This window comes from Haliotis rubra, unplaced genomic scaffold (assembly GCF_003918875.1).
Source record: "Haliotis rubra isolate DU_JTF1 unplaced genomic scaffold, ASM391887v1 Scf389, whole genome shotgun sequence".
Lineage (NCBI taxonomy): Eukaryota > Metazoa > Mollusca > Gastropoda > Lepetellida > Haliotidae > Haliotis > Haliotis rubra.
This window is the reverse complement of record NW_025767067.1, coordinates 864652-885360: the sequence shown is the minus strand read 5'-3', so window position 1 is coordinate 885360 and position 20709 is coordinate 864652. Positions and strand designations below refer to the sequence as shown.

At 41.7% G+C, this 20709-nt stretch overlaps 1 protein-coding gene across 1 annotated transcript; it reads left to right on the top strand.

Moving 5' to 3' along the window:
- The first annotated feature begins 10432 nt into the window (after positions 1-10432).
- Positions 10433-18033, top strand: LOC124286641. The gene is made up of 7 exons (XM_046723038.1): positions 10433-10852; positions 13481-13693; positions 13850-13943; positions 14794-14893; positions 15318-15440; positions 15894-16023; positions 16486-18033. Exons 1-6 carry the CDS (start codon positions 10553-10555, stop codon positions 15901-15903), a joined length of 840 nt encoding a protein of 279 aa, XP_046578994.1. The 5' UTR covers positions 10433-10552; the 3' UTR covers positions 15904-16023; positions 16486-18033.
- Positions 18034-20709: the final 2676 nt, after the last annotated feature.

Below are 20709 nucleotides of genomic sequence, written 5' to 3'. Positions count from 1 at the left end.
TGTGGTGTGGGTTATTGTGTTGTGTTGTGTTGTGTGGTGTGGGTTATTGTGTTTTGTGGTGTGGTGTGGTTATTGTGTTGTGTGGTGTGGGTTATTGTGTTTTGTGGTGTGGTGTGGTGTGGTGTGGGTTATTGTGTTGTGTGGTGTGGGTTATTGTGTTTTGTGGTGTGGTGTGGTGTGGTGTGGGTTATTGTGTTTTGTGGTGTGGTGTGGTCTGGGTTATTGTGTTTTGTGGTGAGGCGTGGGTTATTGTGTTGTGTTGTGTGGTGTGGATTATTGTGATTTGTGGTGTGGTGTGGTGTGGGTTATTGTGTTGTGTTGTGTGGTGTGGTGTGGGTTATTGTGTTTTGTGGTGTGGTGTGGGTTATTGTGCTGTGTGGTGTTGTGTGGGTTATTGTGGTGTGTATGGGTTATTGTGTTTTGTGGTGTGGTGTGGGTTATTGTGTTTTGTGGTGTGGTGTGGGTTATTGTGTTTTGTGGTGTGGTGTGGGTTATTGTGTTGTGTGGTGTGGTGTGGGTTATTGTGTTTTGTGGTGTGGTGTGGGTTATTGTGTTGTGTGGTGTGGTTTGGGTTATTGTGTTTTGTGGTGTGGTGTGGGTTATTGTGTTGTGAGTTGTGCTGTGTGTTATTGTGTTGTGTGGGGTGGGTTATTGTGTTGTGTGGTGTGGGTTATTGTGTTGTGTGGGTTATTGAATTGTGTTGTGTGGTGTGGGTTATTGTGTTGTGTTGTGTGGTGTGTGTTATTGTGTTTTGTGGTGTGTGTTATTGTGTTGTGTTGTGTGGGTTATTGTGTTGTGTTGTGTGGTGTGTGTTATTGTGTTTTGTGGTGTGTGTTATTGTGTTGTGTTGTGTGGGTTATTGTGCTGTGTTGTGTGGTGTAGTGTGGGTTATTGTGTTGTGTTGTGTGGGTTATTGTGTTGTGTTGTGTGGTGTGGGTTATTGTGTTTTGTGGTGTGGTGTAGTGTGGATTATTGTGTTGTGTGGTGTGGATTATTGTGTTGTGTTGTGTGGGTTATTGTGTTGTGTCGTGTGGATTATGTGCCGTTGTACAAAGCGATCTTAGCGCTAAGGTGACCGTAACTCCCATACCTTAACATAGACCTAAGGTAGTCTTACCGCTAAGGTTGTTTTGTACAACGGCACCCTGGGCGCTATGCACATCCAGGACCACACTATATGATGGATGACCAGAGGCCAGTTGGCTGCTCTTTGTCTGTCCGTCTCTCTATCTTCCAAATAATCGGCATGGCTGTTGCTCTGAATATGCTGGTATCCATCTGCTATTTTGAAGAACAATAAGTCTTCCTTTATTGAAATTAGCGACCCAGGTTTCTGGATATATGGTATGTTCATTTATCAAACGTGTAAGTACTCACGGTGTTACATATTGTCTTTAATTCACTCCAGAAAATTACTATTTTAAGACTAATTAAACTTGATATTAATCTCTCTATAAATAATGACCATTATGAACGGAAATGTAATTCTAAAAGATATTTTGAACAAGATCGTGTACATAATGTAAACATCCCCACTATCCATGTACTTTTAACATATGTTCAGTTGTCATCGAGCCAAGACACATTATGGTATGCACACCGCGACCAGCCATGCGTGTTCCATGTGATGACACACGAGTGAAGCTCCACTGCATGTACAGTATCAAGTGCAGTGCATTGTATGCAGAGGCTCTATCAGCTTGAAGCCTGCTGTGGAGATATCCTATCATGTACGCCAACACATACATATACCTACTTAGAATAGGATAGACTAACACTTAGTCTCTGAATATATATAATTTTGATAGTAACAAACAAACTCATATAAATTGAAAAGGAGCCCCAGGGAGACCAGAGATTCAGAAGACTTGCTTCATTAGGGGCTTTAGCATTGCAGGGATTACTTGGCAGTAGAGAAAATAGTGTGGTTCAGGGACTGTGAAACAGACTACGAATAGGACGGCTCGAAAGACGTCATCAGCACGAGACACAGACTGACATGTACTGCCAGAAATAAAGCTACTGAAAACACATATCTGCAAAATATAATATTAATACGTAAATAAATGGGGAAAAACAATATCTAAATGGAGACGAGAATTTGCTTCATTTCTTAACTGGGATAGTCTGGACTTGTAGACCCAATCATTCCAGACTTGAGTTCGACATTGGAGACAACAGAAGATAAGACACATTCCTTTAAGGTGTACAGCTGACGCATGCCTCCGACCCACCCTGATTGTTCATACTGGGAGTAGTTTAAACGATTGGCCAAGAAGTCAATCTTGCAAAATTTATATTCAAAGATTTATAGAGTGCCATTGATTGTTTTGTTTATTTGTCTTTTTTTAAACCTTTGAAGATTTCAAGACTACTATTGTTTGATTTGTTTATTAGGGAGTTTTTGCTTTGGGTTTGTTTTTTAAAATTTGGAAGTTAAAACATAATCAAATTCTGCCTGAATACTTTTGTGGTGTTTTCACATTTGAAATGGGTGAAAAATTCCAATCCCTATTTTCAAATTAACTTCTGAGTTTTTCTGCCATTTTATGTTCCTCGTACATGTTTTTCATGACATGTCTAGTTAAATGTCCTTCACCATTAACCCGTGAAGGTCCGGGTTAGAATTGGTCTTCAGTAATCCATGCTTGTCGTATAAGAGGCGAATAACGGGATCGGGTGGTCAGGCTCGCTGACTGGGTTGACACATGTCATCGATTCCCAATTGCGTAGATCGATGCTCTTACTGTTGATCACTGGATTGTCTGGTCAAGACTCGATTATTACATACCGCAGCCATATAGCTGGAATATTGCTGACTGTGGCATAAAACTAGACTCACTCATTCCTTCACCATTAAAAATATGCAGCAGTTCGACAGTGTGCACTCTCAGCCTTGTCTGTGTTTGAATTACCGAGGGCAAGCATGCATGAACACACACACCCTGCTTATCTGACCTCATCATAGAACACACGACGAAGAACTTCTGTTGGTGTAAATAATCAAATGTACAACTCGGGTCGTTACAGTAGTCGCGCGGAAAGTAGTTGCATAGGTGACCGTGTTCGACAGCGGCTTTGCGCATGACAGGTTCTCATGCTTCAGCCCTGGCCCGCACATATGTGGTGTCTCTTTGATCAAGTGCCCTCGAAATATACTTCTGTTCACCCGGCAGTGGGTGGGTACCCGGTAGGTGGAGATTGTAATGTGATTGTAAACATTCTGGGGCATTCAGGCAACTGATTTGTTTGAATATGCCCGTGTGAATGGATACCCAGTAGGATGGTAATATACAGTACAACAAGAAATTATTGAGAATTTAAAGATTGTAAATTTAAAAAAAAAAATTCACTCATTACTCACGTATTAAATGTGAATATTAGCAGAACATAACTCCAGATACAAAGACAGGTGAACAGTTAGTATTTTGTCAAGTCACCATGGGCAGCAATGCAGGCTTCAATGCGGCGGGGCATACTACTGATCAAAGAAGTTAGAAAGTCGTGGTCCATGCTGTCCCAATATCGGACCACCTTTTCTTTCATTTCAGCAATATTTATCAGATTTTTTTTTATTGACACTTTCCTTCATAAGTCCCCAAACATTTTCTATTGAATTTAGGTCAGGGCTATAGCTTGGCCAATCAAATAATGTCATATTTTGGGTCCGAAACCAGGCCTGTGAATGCTTTGAACGATGTTTTGGGTCGTTGTCCTGCTGGAAAATCCAAACATTTCCACAGAACACGTGAGCAAAATATCCCTGGAGAATATCTGTGTACCGCTCACTGTTCATATTCCCTTTCAATACACAGAGGGGTGTTGCCCCTAACACAGATATGCCACCCCACACGTTAAATTTTGGACTGTACTTTGGGCGCTGATAGAAAGGTTTTTCAGTTTGTTTGGTCCAGAATTTCAGTTTATTAGGAAACAGCCACACAGAACTTTCATCTGAGAAAATCACATTGTGCCAGTTAAACTTTCTATGTTGTCAGAACCAGTTCAACCTTCGCTCCTTTTATTCAGGTTTCATGATCGGTGATGGAATTCCTCGACTTTTCTGCCAACCCATTGCATGCAGCTCAGTTCTAACTGTCTTCTTACAGACAGCCACAGTTCCTCTATCAATCATATCCAGCCTTAAGTTTTCTAAACTCCTTCGTTTGTTTTTAGAAACAAGAATACCAAGCCGCCTCCTGTCACCGACAGTCAATTTTCTGGGCCTACCTGCGCCTCCCTGGTGCTCAATGCCATATCCATTTGCAATATTTTTCCAAACACGATAAACAGTGGACAAAGGGATGCCTGTTCTACTTGAAATCACTTTAGCTGATCTGATGTCCTTGTTATAATACTCTAAAATCAACTTCCTCTTCTCTTAATCATCCATACTGAGGATCACTGAAAATCTCGTCTGCTAGCAAGTAAACAAAGGGGGGTAACTCTTCACAAACTAATGAAAAAGGATTAACGGAGTTGTCTCTCTTGAAGGAAACAAGCACTTGATAGCTGGTCAAAGTTGTTTATAATAAGAATCCAATTAAACATATTCCTAAAATTCTCAATAATTTCTGGCCGTACTATATGTTGAACCACACTGTTAATGACTTGTTTATACACAATGGCTGAATCACCCCCTGTCATCTTACATGACCTGTGTATACACACTGGTTGAACCACCCTGTCATCTTACATGACCTGTGTATGCACACTGGTTGAACCACCCTGTCATCTTACATGACCTGTGTATACACACTGGTTGAACCACCCTGTCATCTTACATGACCTGTGTATACACACTGGTTGAACCACCCTGTCATCTTACATGACCTGTTTATACACACTGGTTGGTTGAACCACCCCTGTCATCTTACATGACCTGTTAATACACACTGGTTGAACCACCCTGTCATCTTACATGACCTGTTTATACACACTGGTTGAACCACCCTGTCATCTTACATGACCTGTTTATACACACTGGTTGAACCACCCTGTCATCTTACATGACCTGTTTATACACACTGGTTGGTTGAACCACCCCTGTCATCTTACATGACCTGTTTATACACACTGGTTGAACCACCCTGTCATCTTATATGACCTGTTTATACACACTGGTTGGTTGAACCACCCCTGTCATCTTACATGACCTGTTAATACACACTGGTTGAACCACCCTGTCATCTTACATGACCTGTTTATACACACTGGTTGAACCACCCTGTCATCTTACATGACCTGTTTATACACACTGGTTGAACCACCCTGTCATCTTACATGACCTGTTTATACACACTGGTTGAACCACTCATGCCACTTTACATGACCTGTTTATACAAACTGGTTGAACCACTCATGCCACCTTACATGACCTGTTTATACAAACTGGTTGAACCACCCCTGTCGCCTTACATGACTTGTTTATACACACTGGTTGAACCACCCTGTCATCTTACATGACCTGTTTATACACACTGGTTGAACCACTCCTGTATATGCACCCTGGTGCCACCCTCTTTACATGACCTGTTTGTACAAACTGGTTGAACCACTCATGCCACCTTACATGACCTGTTTATACAAACTGGTTGAACCACCCCTGTCGCCTTACATGACTTGTTTATACACACTGGTTGAACCACCCTGTCATCTTACATGACCTGTTTATACACACTGGTTGAACCACTCATGCCACTTTACATGACCTGTTTATACACACTGGTTGAACCACTCATGCCACTTTACATGACCTGTTTATACAAACTGGTTGAACCACTCATGCCACCTTACATGACCTGTATATGCACCCTGGTTGAACCACCCCGTGTAGTCTTACATGACCTTTATATACACCCTGGTTGAACCACCCCCTGTCATCTTACATGACCTTTATATACACCCTGGTTGAACCACCCCCTGTCATCTTACATGGCCACTGGTTTGTACAAACTGGTTGAACCACTCATGCCACCTTGGTTGAACCGCCCCTGTCATCTTACTTACATGACCTGTATATGCACCCTGGTTGAACCACCCTGTGTAATCTTACATGACCTGCATATACACCCTGGTTGAACCACCCCGTGTAATCTTACATGACCTGTATATGCACCCTGGTTGAACCACCCTGTGTAATCTTACATGACCTGCATATACACACTGGTTGAACCACCTCCTGTCATCTTACATGACCTGTATATGCACCCTGGTTGAACCACCCCTGTCATCTTACATGTCCTGTATGTGCACCCTGGTTGAACCACCCTGTCATCTTACATGTCCTGTATATGCACCCTGGTTGAACCACCCCTGTCATCTTACATGACCTGCATATACACCCTGGTTGAACCACCCCTGTCATCTTACATGACCTGTATATGCACCCTGGTTGAACCGCCCGTCGCCTTACATGACCTGTATATACACACTGGTTGAACCACTCATGCCACCTTACATGACCTGTTTATACGCATATCTTATGTTCCCAGTACACTCCGCATTTCTCATGAGACGACTATGACTATTGACTGGTTAGAGCGTGACACATTGCTATTTCTGTCATCCTCTGGTCTATGTCACAATAACCCTGTAATCATATGGTACTGGTATTGCTTCCTGCATGTATGGAAGTCATGAAACTGGTGATAACCCATATATCTGTCTCAGTGTTGGTGTCAAGTTACACAATGGGCCGACACATTTATCCGGTCTGTGGTGAAACTGTGCCTTGCCTAGTCTCTCGTACAGACCCTGAAGCAAATATATCAAAGAAAGCCCACGCAAGTCTAGAAAATGTGGCAAGTCTAGATTTCCACTCTGAAAATGAAGAAAGTCTCAGGGCTCCTTTTCATTATATATATATATTTTTTACTATAAACTTGTTTTTCAGTAAAATATGTTCATTTCAGATACTAGTTGTTAGTCTATGCCTTGCCCTACACTGTACATGATCACATAGCCTTGCTCCAAGGCTGTACTGAATGCTAAACCCAGGGATGTACAGTAGTGTTTCTATCCTTTAAGAGGCAATCTAGATACGCGGACAGTACAAGCTATGAACGCCAGTCTGTTAGGGGGACAATGTGTTAATATTATTTATATTTAGAAATTACATTTACACTGGAGACTGTGCAAGTCTAATGATCGCATTAATCTAAGGTTTCCATGATTCTTGAATCACATATAGAAAGGATGTTTGCTGTCCTAGTAGAGGTGAGGTCAGGTGAAATGGGGTTTAGCGTAGTGTTCACGATGATTGCACATGTGTGTGTGGTTGAGTGCACTGATCCGGACTTTAGCCAGTGCCAGTCTAGCCTTGCTCCAAGGCTGTACTGAAGTCCATGAATTTAACCATGTGGTATATTTGGGATTACACTTTCTTGGTAAAGTACAGATTCTAGTACTATTGTTGGGTTGAGTCCCATCCGAGATTCGAACCTACACCGTCAGAGTTAGGCACCTAAACCACACAAAGTCAGCCGCCTAACCCGCTCAACCACCGCGGCTTCCACAAAAATGGAAGTCGGACAACTGGTAGTCTAGACTGCAGACTTTGTGTACCCCTCTGATAAGTGTAAATTGACACGGCTCCCACGGCCGAAAGCTTTGAAGTAGTCCATGGATGAGTACAAATTATAATAGTCTAGCCTTGCTCCAAAGCCGTGTTGAATGTGTGAGTGAGTGGGTTTAGTTTTACGCCGCTTTTAGCAATATTCCAACAATATCACGGCGGTGGACACCAGATATAGGCTTACTTCACACTGTGAATGCCACGTCCATGTATGTGTATTAATTCTACCAGTCTAGCCTTGCTCCAAGGCTGTACTGATGACACATCCATAGCTGTGTAGTAATTCTACCAGTCTAGCCTTACTCGAAGGTTGTACTGATGACACGTCCATAGCTGTGTATTAATTCTACCAGTCTAGCCTTGCTCCAAGGCTGTACTGATGACACATCCATGTATGTGTATTAATTCTACCAGTCTAGCCTTGCTCCAAGGTTGTACTGAATGACACATCCATAGCTGTGTGGTAATTCTACCAGTCTAGCCTTACTCCAAGGCTGTACTGATGACACGTCCATAGCTGTGTGGTAATTCTACCAGTCTAGCCTTACTCCAAGGCTGTACTGATGACACATCCATGTATGTGTATTAATTCTACCAGTCTAGCCTTGCTCCAAGGTTGTACTGAATGACACATCCATAGCTGTGTGGTAATTCTACCAGTCTAGCCTTACTCCAAGGCTGTACTGATGACACGTCCATAGCTGTGTATTAATTCTACCAGTCTAGCCTTACTCCAAGGCTGTACTGATGACACGTCCATAGCTGTGTAGTAACTCTACCAGTCTAGCCTTACTCCAAGGCTGTACTGATGACACATCCATAGCTGTGTAGTAACTCTACCAGTCTAGCCTTACTCCAAGGCTGTACTGATGACACGTCCATAGCTGTGTAGTAACCCTACTAGTCTAGCCTTACTCCAAGGCTGTACTGATGACACGTCCATAGCTGTGTAGTAACCCTACTAGTCTAGCCTTACTCCAAGGCTGTACTGATGACACGTCCATAGCTGTGTAGTAACCCTACTAGTCTAGCCTTACTCCAAGGCTGTACTGATGACACGTCCATAGCTGTGTAGTAACCCTACCAGTCTAGCCTTACTCCAAGGCTGTACTGATGACACGTCCATAGCTGTGTAGTAACTCTACCAGTCTAGCCTTACTCGAAGGTTGTACTGAATGACACGTCCATAGCTGTGTAGTAACTCTACCAGTCTAGCCTTACTCGAAGGTTGTACTGATGACACGTCCATAGCTGTGTAGTAACTCTACCAGTCTAGCCTTACTCGAAGGTTGTACTGATGACACGTCCATAGCTGTGTAGTAACTCTACCAGTCTAGCCTTACTCGAAGGTTGTACTGATGACACGTCCATAGCTGTGTAGTAACTCTACCAGTCTAGCCTTACTCCAAGGCTGTACTGATGACACGTCCATAGCTGTGTAGTAACTCCTACCAGTCTAGCCTTACTCTAGCCTTAGGTTGTACTGATGACACGTCCATAGCTGTGTAGTAACTCTACCAGTCTAGCCTTACTCGAAGGTTGTACTGATGACACGTCCATAGCTGTGTAGTAACTCTACCAGTCTAGCCTTACTCCAAGGCTGTACTGATGACACGTCCATAGCTGTGTAGTAACTCTACCAGTCTAGCCTTACTCCAAGGCTGTACTGATGACACGTCCATAGCTGTGTAGTAACTCTACCAGTCTAGCCTTACTCCAAGGCTGTACTGATGACACGTCCATAGCTGTGTAGTAACTCTACCAGTCTAGCCTTACTCCAAGGTTGTACTGATGACACGTCCATAGCTGTGTAGTAACTCTACCAGTCTAGCCTTACTCCAAGGCTGTACTGATGACACGTCCATAGCTGTGTAGTAATTCTACCAGTCTAGCCTTACTCGAAGGTTGTACTGAATGACACGTCCATAGCTGTGTAGTAACTCTACCAGTCTAGCCTTACTCCAAGGTTGTACTGATGACACGTCCATGAACTATTAGTTATTCTATCCCAGATAAGCGGGCAGTACAATTAAGGACTTCACGGGAACATCTTCCTCGTAATGTAATCTCGAAATTATGATACAAAGTAATGATTAATGCACTGGAATATACCATGCCGCATGTTAACAGCGTATTTCATTAATGACGAGCCCCAGACAAGGTAACAAACAGAACAATGTTTGGTGTAAGGCGACAGAGGATCGAACCACCAGACCACCATCGAAACGGTCTAACGTTGTTCTAGGTAACACGCGTACATTTCTGAACTGTTTAATATTTTCGGTATTCAAAAATGTTGCCTTTCTGGATCTGACGATGTAACCATTCTGATAAGGAATAAAATGGAATAAAGTAAGTGTTCACAGAAAATAAAGACACATATTGTGTACTAACAGGAATCAATCATTTCATTTTCAGGGACGATTTGGGTCTTTTAATAAATACAAATACCAAACTGTATTCTTTGGACGCTGTAAAATAGCGCTTATTTTTTTCCTGACAAAGCGAGGTTTTACACAAAGAGACCAAAAAGACGGTGGCTTCATTTAATAAAACATCCTTTTAAGTATCATCAAACGGTCATCAACTTTATGATTTAGACGTACGTCATGCCACGTAACTAAATCATACGCGAATACAACATGAGGTCGCCGGCCGGTTTCCACGTGTTCGGGTATTACTTCTGCTTACACGACAAAAATAACTCGACAAAAGCCTCCCTTGGCGACGCATCATGCTTGTGCAGTTATTTTTTACAAATTGAACCAATCCATGACGTGGATCACGCGTGGGTGAGTGTTGTTTCACATACCGTCACATGTGACTTTTCATGAGTGACGAGCCTTTGCACACGTGATGTATCGACGCGGGCGCATGTGAATCAGGCTGTCAAAGCGCAGTTATAAAACCGGGACGGGCTTGTTCGTCAAGTTCTTAGCCACAATATCCTTCGAAGAGAACAGACGCTATATAGTTATGGCTTTCAAAGGCGAAATCAAAATCATAGTGAAAGTGACATCAACTAAATTTATGTTGCCAGCCAGACTGACTCGGACACATAGAACAATTATCCCAACTGCGTTTTCTAAAACATGCCGTTCGGATGTGATCGGCGCCGGAGTTCAACGATTGAGACACGAAGCGACAGAAGGAAACGTAAGGCCATGTAAGCGAAGTCGAAAAGCCAGAGTATTCCCGAAACGGCTTGGCAGTCATAAGAGGGATCCTAGGAAAATATGGTTGCAAAAACATCGTGATGAGTTATCAAGCGAGAAGGTAAGGGGGCATTTGTTTTTCCGCGATATCACGTGATATCCTCCTAAGTCATGTGACCTAGCATGAGTGAACGCATTTCTGTTGTGGTGTGGCAACGGTTTCTCTACTTTTGAAAGAAAGAATGCAGTTTTTTGTCAAGCTCGTACAGTTGCAAATGATTCACAATAATATATTAAAATAAAATTAGTTATATACGTTCACGTGCACGAATACGCTTAGATAGATAATACATTCACAAACTGTTATAAATTTTGCCAATTGTGCGAACGGAAAGCATTTCTCGGGTGGTTTCAGGGGACAAATTTGTCAAGTCTTGATCCTCTTAATCTCTCGGAATACCTTTCTCGTACAGATATTTCAATACTCGTTTGTAATATTCAAAAGTAATCGCGGCCGGTTCCTTTGTATGATAAATAAAGCACATAAAATATTGAACATTTTCATATAGTCAGATAGTGACGTCATATAGCACCCGGTGGTTGAGATGACGCTGCCACGTGAAAAATGACGTCATTCTCTGATCTCTCGTTGGGGAATAAAACAGTATTGAACCCAAATCTGCTTATACGCCCGTGTGATATTCATAAACCTTGTCTATGTACAATATACGATAGCTGTGATATATACATATTTCTGCAATGTCCATTCGTCACCAAACATGCAAATGAATCCTGCATGTGTCAATAGGTTGCAGTTAAACATACATGTGTATGAGTGAGTTATATTTTATGGCGCGTCAGTGTTTTTCAGCACGAGACAGAGACTGAGTTCCTTCTAACGTTGTTTGTATATCCAAAGGGCTCTTAGGCTTTGTGAAATAACTGATAAACGGTCACCTCTTTGCGAGTCGAACCTTGGTTTTCAGAGTACTTACCTTATCAGTAGAGCAATGCGTCCGCTTTCAGCAGGGAGAGCAATGCACTGAAACCGAGACTATAGTGAGTTTCTACAGAGACTCCTGGCTGGATATCAACATGCACGAGCAGCGTTACAGGGAAGTTGCTGGGAGATATATACATGTTTATATATATATATAAAACACATGTTTCTCCAACATGTTTTGTTCTTTACTCTCCAGGGATATATATATATATATATGCTTTTTCGATTTTATGCTCTCGGAATTTGGGAATAAATTGTAATCAAAATAGCTGCTTGATATTATGAATATTTGTTGATGAGGAAATAATTAATAGATCATTGGCATTTAAACAATGGACATCGCGTTTCTTGTATGACCTTATATAATTTGTATCACATTCGACAAATACATAAAATGAAAATACAAGAAATTCATATGTTCGTATTATCCCCAAATATTCCATTCCCTTCAACTGTATTCTTTTGCTCATTCCAATTCCCAGCCCCCCCCTTTATTTCGGAATCAAAATGAAAAATGAAAAAAATAATAACCCAGGACTGTTTTTGCGACTTGTTAGAGGAGTATAAGTTCCAGTTAATCCTTTTGTGAAAATTGCAATGTTTGTGTTTGGTAATTCACATATTTTGGCATTTGGTCATCCGGAAACATAAGGTCTCTGATATTACGAAAACATTCTTCCCTGTGAACCGATGCCACAGCTTTTGAATAAGGTGATGCATTGTGGGATATGATATAAGGCCCACAAGTGAACGCCACTCTCAGTATTACAAGTAATACACAGAGGCAGAATGTCGAACCATCAGAACACCACTGATGTTATGTGGCTCACACTGGAGGATGATTTTCTCAATTTTGGTGACGAGTTTTTAGGAAAGTTACAGGTACTTCATTTGGAATTCCTCGGTTATTTCCGCAATATTTTTGATGATTATATTTTGTTTCACTTCATTTTAGCATTAATGTCAATATAAATGATTGTGTTTTAATGATTAGCTATTTGCAGCGTTGTGTCAGTCATTGATAACTTTTATCCGGAACTATGTTTTTTTCGAATGGCGTTGATATATATCATTCACTGAATTAACTCACAGAATGTGTGAACATACGCACGTGGTATTGATTTCGTGCCTTTTTATGCTAACCAATGATTGATGGAGACACACAGCCGTCAGCCAATCAGATGGCGTCGTGGTGGGGGCGTGGGGTATGTAGTGAAGCCAGATAATGCACGTGACAGAGTTTCCGTTGCATATAGTGAAGCACTTTCAAATTCGTGTTAAAGTAAAAGAGAAACTCTCTAACCATATTCAGTCTGGTGATGGATACAATGAGACTCGTTCGTAACTACCTTCTCCTGCCCCAACAGGTCCTTTAACACTTTGCAGGCACATATATACAGACACCTGTTGTTCTTCTTAAACTTAAAGAATTAAGTTTAAACTTGTTTTGTATTAGAACGGTTGAGTGTTTTTTGTATTATTCGTTTTGGAACTGTCTACTACACGTCCTGCCATCTTTATTTGATCTGAGTTTGGATGTTTGTGTTTAATTAACACAATCGTTATTGGTCTCAAGTTTCAAGGTCATTGAAGTTTCAAGCTGGACAACACCAACACTCTTCCAACGCTTCAACAAAATAGTGACTTCAAGGATTTTTCAGTCATCCAGAAATTGAGGCGATACATTTTCCAGACATATTTATTGATTTTAAATAATTTAAATTAATCAGGGTTTTTTCATTACAGTTACAACCAGAATCAACTACCGCACACTCGTTGTTTTCGGTCCCACCGTTACCAGAATGTCCCCCTGGTTCCAGCCCCTCCCCGCCGCCGCATGTACCCTCCGACAGCCCCGTGTCACCAAGTCCCCGAGGTGGCAGGCTTGTCAATCCCGTCCCCCGCCACAAGAGGTCTTCTCATATTAACGCCGAGTACCGAAGGAGAAATAAAATACAGGTATGTTCAGAGGCCGCATTTACCCACAGTAAAATATATACTCTAAATTTTAAGTTGATTATCATAATTTACATATGAGCTTGCAAATGTACTTACACATCTATATATACTTGTATTTACTTTGTTATATTGTCATAATTATATTTTCAATTTCAGACGGGGTTTGAAACCTTAAAAGAATTGGTGCCTGCCCTCGCAGAGGACAAAAGCGTCTCAACCAAAGAAAGTAAATCGGCAAAGTTACACAAAGGTATTAAATCTCTTGTTACTCATGTATCAATGTATGAGGGGCGGTGGGGTAACCTCCAAAGACCAGGTTCGATTCTATTCCAGGAAATTTCGCGTTCATTGCGATGAAGGCACGGATTCGATTCCCCACACTGAAGTCTCGGATTCGTCCCTCCGGATGGGTACGCCGCCATTACAGCAACGTGTGGCACTTTCAGGATCGGGTGGTCAGACTTGACACATGTCATCGTATCCCAGTTGCGTAGATCGATTTTCATGCTGTTGATCACTGGATTGTCTGGTCCAGACCCGATTATGAACAGACCGCCGCCTGCGCCATATAGCTGGAATATTGCTGAATGCGGCGTTAAACAACAAACCGACCAACTTCGGTTATGCGTGTATGGGGTTCAGCGCCATACACGCGTTGTTGTTGTTGTTGTTGTTGTTGTTGTTGTAGAACACGAATATAAACTCCAACGTTTAACCGCTAGACAACTCTTGCTCCCAATGAGCACATTCTTTGTATTCCCTGCCGTGAAGCTGCTGCAATTATATCTGATATCGATGTAAACCCACACTCCCTTATTACATATACGCATGGAAAGATAACTTACTGCATGAGCTAGAAACTTACAACTATGTCAACCGGTACAACCTCTGTGGAGACTATGCAACCAAAGCTGTTTAGTGGGGTACTGGGTTAACAGACACATTTCCATCTCTTCCTACCGGGTACCCATTTACTGCTGCTCAATAGACGACAGATTAACTATAGTCTTATGGACAAAATCTGGTGTCCTTTAATTTGTTTTATGTAAGATACGTGACTTTACGTGTTTTTTTATTGAAGTCCTTATTTTTCACGGCAGCTGCAGAACATGTTCGTGGGCTCAAGTTCGATCTGAAGAGTCAACAAGAGGAACTACAAGCGCTCAGACAGGAAATAGCAGACTTAAACTCACAAATCCAGTACGTGGACTTTTCTTTATATTTGAAGCTATCTGTATCAGGAATAGTAAGGCCCAAGTATAGCCAAATGTGCCATTCATAGACACAATTTTTATGTACTTAACTTTTTCTTGTAATAGTTTTGTGTTCTTTAAAGCCGCACTAATTAATATTCCATATATTTGACTGCGGTCTGTAAATAATCTGTAAACAATGATTGATTTTATGGCCATCGGCCATGGGATACGATGACCAAGTCATTGAGCATGATCACCTCTAACAAGTATTGGTTGCTGAAGATCAGTTCTAACTCTGATCTGTGGGGATTGTTGCAGTGGAGTCAGTGTATGTCCTACTGTGCAACAATTGTTTATGCCGAGTTGTTCTGTGTGTGTGTCAGTTGTATAGCTGTTGCCAGTGTTCATGCATGTTCTCATGTTTCCAGGACGTTTCACCAACAACTTCCGGCCACGGGTATTGCGGTTGTTGAGAAGCCACTCTGTCACCTGGAGACCATGTTCGAGACTATCTCAAGTCAAGAACACAAGAAAACTGGAAGTTCTGGATCGTATCCTTTCAATGAAACGTGTCGCTCGAACACAAATTGTCGCCTTTAAGTGTTTAAGTGTTTTATAAGAAAGAGTTGTTACAAACATGCTATTTCAAGGCGATATGGGGTTTAACGTCAAGAATATTGAATTCTATAACACCATGCACGGAAGTGTCCGTCAATATTTTGGAGCCAGTTAGCCTACGCCAGTATTTGGGACCCTGTATGGATACGATATATGCATGAATGTGTTCGTATATAAGCTTCTCAACCCTTCTCTGCTGCACTTCACTTGCTTAATAATGGTATTTGAACCTACTCCGATCCTAATTTTCCCAAAGACGTTGTTCCTCCATAATATATCTTAAACTTACTTAATACTGCTACTTCTAAACGCCTCTCAAAGACGTTCATTCTCTACGTGAGTATTTTATCCAATGAAAGCAGTTTATTTTCCTTAACCCGTGACAGTTTAGTGTAATACTACGTCCGCTGTTTGAGTCCTACACCCGTGTTGTGACCAGCGCCACACCTACTTCCTTCCTCCAGACCGTGCGTGACTGGGCACAAGAACATCTCACTCTCGTCAATCTCCGGCCATGTAAGTACCTGCTTCACAATGTCGCATCTTGTTTTCTAGTTCTACCGGAAGACTCCCCTCTCCATTTTATCGTGATAACTGTATATTTTGATCAAGTCACAATATGGCTGAAATACTGCCGAGGTGACTTAAATTAACTCACTCACTCACTTATCGTCATAAATACCCGATCTCCATCCAAAGACTTGCCTATAGTGTTACTGTCACCATCTGCCATATTGGTAACTCCGACGGTTCCATGCGGCCAGCTTAGTCATGGCCGTGTTTCAGCAGAACTTGTCTCGTGTAATTTGATTGGTCATCTCGTTGTACGTCAATCTGGCTAGGTATTTATCTGAATGAGGGTAGATATAATACACTAGATATATATCTATGTTTTGCTTGTATTGAGTTCACTTAACAACTCCTTTTTCAGTTGTCGTATTTCACAGAATTAATTATATCTAGATTTTCTTTTCCCAGGTGTTTTATCAGCACTGCGGCACATAAGTCTCAACTCCTGCATTCTCACGGAACCAGAAAAACTCCCCGAAGAAGCACAGCAGAGAGTCAACGAATTGCTTCGCGACAAATCCGCTCAGTAGTCCGACAAGAGTTGTGTCCCCGTGACAAGCGTTCTCTACATAAGTCTTTCAATGGCGGTCAGAGCTTGACCTCGGCCGGTCACGGTATGGTCATACATGGCATTATCAATGTTCTTGATAATGAGACCATTTACTGACTGTCAGGAAACAAATGGTAAACAAATTGCACAACGAAGCACGAAACCTTGAAGGCTTTGTTCCACCACCATTCCTCTAGTTCTACGCCTTAACCAGTCACGGAAGAACTAGAGTGATCAAGAACAGAGGTTGACCATGTTATTACACATAGTATTATATTGTGCGCAGCCTCAACATATACTTGGCAATAGACATTCAGTGTGTAAACTGTGGTGTCAACAGTGGAACTGAACCAACGTTTACACAGACAGTGATAAAGTCACTGACATCGGACCATAGAATAACATAGGCCGTATAAGGACTGATCTTGGGCCAAATAAGGACTGATCTTGTGCCATAGAATAACTGATCTTTGGCCATAGAATGACTGATCTTTGGCCATAGAATAACTGATCTTTGGCCATAGAATAACTGATCTTTGGCCATAGAATGACTGATCTTTGGCCATAGAATGACTGATCGTTAACCATAGAATAACTGATCTAGGGCCATATAAGGACTGATCTCAAAGACATTATGACCTTGTCTCTTGTCATGCCGTGATTGTCATACCATCACAGCTGCCAGTGTACCCGTTCCTCAAGAAACTAAAGTGCTGGATATTCTTATAAATACATTAATGTTGTTATATTATACCCCGACTTTAGCCATTTTGTTTTGCTCAATATGGCTGAGATATACGCATGATGGCTTCAGACATCGGCAGGGCATTGGTCAGAATCCGTGTCTCGACTGGATCATGCTGGACATTGGTCTATGAACGACCGGCAGCGGATACTACCAAAATAACATATATTTTACAACCACCCACGTTCAGCTGGCACGAATTGGTACAACAGAAGTATTGTTCCAAGCAGCGCCAATCCGAAGACACTCTCTCACCATCCCGTACAGACATTCCGCTTCGCCATAAATGGCTGCGACAGTGCCCAAATATTTATTATGACTCGCTTATGCTGAAGAGCTTTGCGTTAGTATTCACGGAAATGATGGAATTCTTGTGATATAGGTGCTGATAATTACGATGATATTTATATATTCCGTTACCCAGATGTGATAATGATGATTATGTAACTTGGGAATGTAAAACAGCATAATAATTCTTGGTACTAAGTGCTAACGTTGAATATGTTACCTAGTGTTACGGTGATGTGTATTTGATCATGTCGTCACTGATTGTTATACATGTGTACATAGTACTCCATGTCCATCACAGATCACATACAGTGTCATATGTTATGTATATTTATTTTTTGTTGATGAAAAATAATAAATCGATGTAAGAATTTCCACTTGTTGGCGTTCGTCGCTACTCGGTCTTTCCCGTAACATGATTGCGTCACGACTGATTTCCGGAAGGACACGAGTGGTCCCGAATCATAAAGATTAACATTATCATGCTCGAGAAATCATCTAAGTTATGGAAAAAAAGAGCTCAGTTAAAAATACATAATGAAGCAAACAGTTACGTAAAAGTACATGATAACCATAGGCGGATCCAGACATTTTCAAAGGGGGGGATTCAGGGGGTTGAACCCCCTGAACGCCACCTTGGCTCCGCCATTGCAAAACATTATGTGGTCTTTAGTCATTTTCAAGGAGGAAGGGGGGTGTTCGACCCCCTCTGGATCCGCCAGTGATAACCACTATACTTAGGGGACATGTGTACTATTATATGGGTCCGCCGCTTGTCAGCCAGCCAATAGATAGCACAGGGGAATAAACAGTCACTACTTGGGTGATAACACTATATAAAGCTACACAAGATATATTTACCTTTTGTGACATTAGATAACGTGATGCTATTTTAGCGTCACAATCCCCTTGGGGGGGGGGGGGGGGGAATTGTATTTGTCAAGGTTGTTTTGTTCTAGATGGGTTGTAAATGTGTCCTTTACTTTCGACATTTATGACATTTTGTACTGGCTGCTTAGAAACATTAAGTCGTCATGCGGTCGTCATTGGTAATGTACAACACACAATTGTCAAGGGTTACAGTCTTCTCTTGATAGTTTTAGCCTTTAGTGCCATGCACCAATCATATGTACTGCTTCCATGTCGCGAAGTACCCTGTTGGTTCAGGGTCTGAACATGTTCTCAGTTTGGGACCTTTCATAATTTATGACTTTTTTTTGGGGGAGAGAAGAGAGAAATTTTAAGGGGGTCATTTTTCTGGGGAAAGGGGATCACCATGAGGATATCATTTATGTTCTTATGGGGAGGTAGTCATGTATCATGTATCACTCTTGCTTGACAACGGTACATGGGTTTTATCAAAAAACTTGTTCTATGCTTTCTAAAAATGCCACTCAAACAAGGAGTGATTGATGTTGTACATGATATGCAGGGGGCACTTACTTTGTACGTACATTTTAGGGGGTCATTCACATTGTACATGCTTCTCCATGAGTTGGATTAAAGTGTGAAATCTTGTTAATGTTTAGGACCCAAAGTTTTGAGACATTAAGTCTGTAATGCCTAACGCGGTATAACCGGTTACGGTGGGACAACCGCGTTATAGCAGGGAAGTCAGTTGTGACAGGACAATGAGTCCTCGAAGTTGACTTAGACATCACTGATAAGGCAACACAATGGATACAACGATGGCAAGCATAAACACTGCTATTGTTACGAACATCATAGTTTTGACGATTTTTACAGATGTAAAATGAATGAGGCAAATGAGACCCACGAGACAAGATATCGATAAGTAATATTAAAAGTAATGGACAATGGTTAATCTAAATAGCATGAAACATATTCTAGTCTCTTACTATACATTATGATAGTATGCATATATACAGTTCATATGCCATGAACCCGTGAAGATCCGGGTTAGAATTGATCTTCAGCAACCCATGCTTGTCGTAAGAGGCGACTAACGGAATCGGGTGGTCAGGCTCGCTGACTTGGTTGACACATGTCATCGTATCCCAATTGCGTAGATCGATGATCATGCTGTTGATCACTGGATTGTCTGGTCCAGACTTATTTATTTACAGACCGCCGCCATATAGCTGGAATATTGCTGATTGCGGCGTAAAACAAAACTCACTCACTCACATATGCCCTGAATAAGGAGTGAGTGAGTATGGTTTTACGCCGCTTTTAGCAATATTCCAGCAATATCACAGCGGAGGACACCAGAAATGGGCTTCACATGTCGTACCCATGTGGGGAATTGAACCCGGGTCTTCAGCGTGACGAGCGGAGGCTTTAGCCATTAGGCTATCCCCAACGCTCCCCTAAATAACGAGGTAATACGCACGGTCAGATTGGAAGTCCTGACAAATTTTGTACGGGTTGTTTAACAAATATGTCTTTGAACAAGGGGATAGTTCTATGGATATACAGGTCCTTTATTACAATATAGGCGACGTTTCTGTGTAGATGCTAACACCGTTATCAAGCAAGTTATGAAATGAGCCTTTCTCTGCTCACTATATTAATTATGTATTCCCAATCAATAGTGGCACACAAGGCATTTACTTCAACGTCATGATCTATAGTGGATGTAGGCATCAGTGAGTTAGTGAGTTTAGGCACTAGACTGGGGAGTACGCCTTTCACTCAAAGCACTCATTCGCTCAATGGTTCGTGGTGTAGCCTTGTGGTTATGTGTCGTGGGTCACGATGAAGGCCGGGTTCGATTCCTTACATGGTTACAACGTGTGGCGTCCATTTCCTAGGTACCTTGCCGTAATATTGCTAGAATATTGGTGAAAGCGGCGTAAAACCCAACTCACTCACCCAGTAGGCGCACGCTCTACATGCATGAGAAGCAGGTGCGCGTCTGATGATTATTTGAATTTTTATTTAACGAGACGACGATTAATCAGCATGGAACGATTGCTTCAAGATAAGTCTGTACAAAGTCAACATGATATACTTTGTTCACATGTCCAACCTGATGATAAATTTAATTCTTTTACCATCTTCGCACAAAGTTTATCTAACGCATCCG

Coding starts and splice junctions, on each gene's coding strand:
- LOC124286641 (XM_046723038.1), top strand. CDS start 10,553: ATGGCTTTCAAAGGCGAAATCAAAATCATAGTGAAAGTGACATCAACT. Junction 13,694..13,849: donor GAAGGAGAAATAAAATACAG/GTATGTTCAGAG, acceptor TTTCAATTTCAG/ACGGGGTTTGAAACCTTAAA. Junction 14,894..15,317: donor GACTTAAACTCACAAATCCA/GTACGTGGACTT, acceptor TCATGTTTCCAG/GACGTTTCACCAACAACTTC.